Here is a 416-nt window from a genome sequence, read left to right as displayed (position 1 = left end):
CCACCGGTCCGTCCCCGGGGATGCCCGCCTGTCCCTGTGGCGTGGGCCCTCCCTGCAGTTGGCACCTCTCCTGCTCTCAGTAAATGACCTCGTAAACCGTCGCTTTCTTGTCCCCTGAGCCGGTGACGATGAACTGGTCATCGGTGGAGACATCGCAGCTGAGGACAGAGGAGGTTTCCTTCGACTGGAGAGAGGAGGGCAGGACGGTAAGCGCACGAAGCACCTCCAGAGCAAGGGCCTGCTGCCCCCCCTTGGGACCCTGAGCTGTGCCCAGGGAGGCTGCAGGGACCCGTCTGTTTATGGGGCTTGTTATTGCCAAGGCACATCTACAGGTGGGTTGTGCTGGGTTGTACTGGGCAGTCCCAGCTCGGGGCAATCTCACCCAGACCCTGACCCCGGCGCACGCCCCGCACCTG

The 416-nt window shown here is 63.7% G+C and overlaps 1 protein-coding gene across 1 annotated transcript in view; it reads right to left on the bottom strand.

Annotated features, from left to right (window-relative positions):
- Positions 1-76: 76 nt before the first annotated feature.
- LOC104467595 (transducin-like enhancer protein 1) overlaps positions 77-416 on the bottom strand; it is a gene marked incomplete at its 5' end in the record, with an annotated part of 1141 nt that continues 801 nt past the window's right edge. The window contains one exon of the mRNA XM_010081425.1: positions 77-264. Coding sequence (XP_010079727.1) covers positions 77-264 — 188 coding nt within the window. The remainder of the gene's footprint in view (positions 265-416) is intronic.

Source organism: Pterocles gutturalis, unplaced genomic scaffold, assembly GCF_000699245.1.
Source record: "Pterocles gutturalis isolate BGI_N339 unplaced genomic scaffold, ASM69924v1 scaffold26139, whole genome shotgun sequence".
NCBI classification, from domain to species: domain Eukaryota; kingdom Metazoa; phylum Chordata; class Aves; order Pterocliformes; family Pteroclidae; genus Pterocles; species Pterocles gutturalis.
This window is presented reverse-complemented; position numbering and strand designations above follow the sequence as displayed.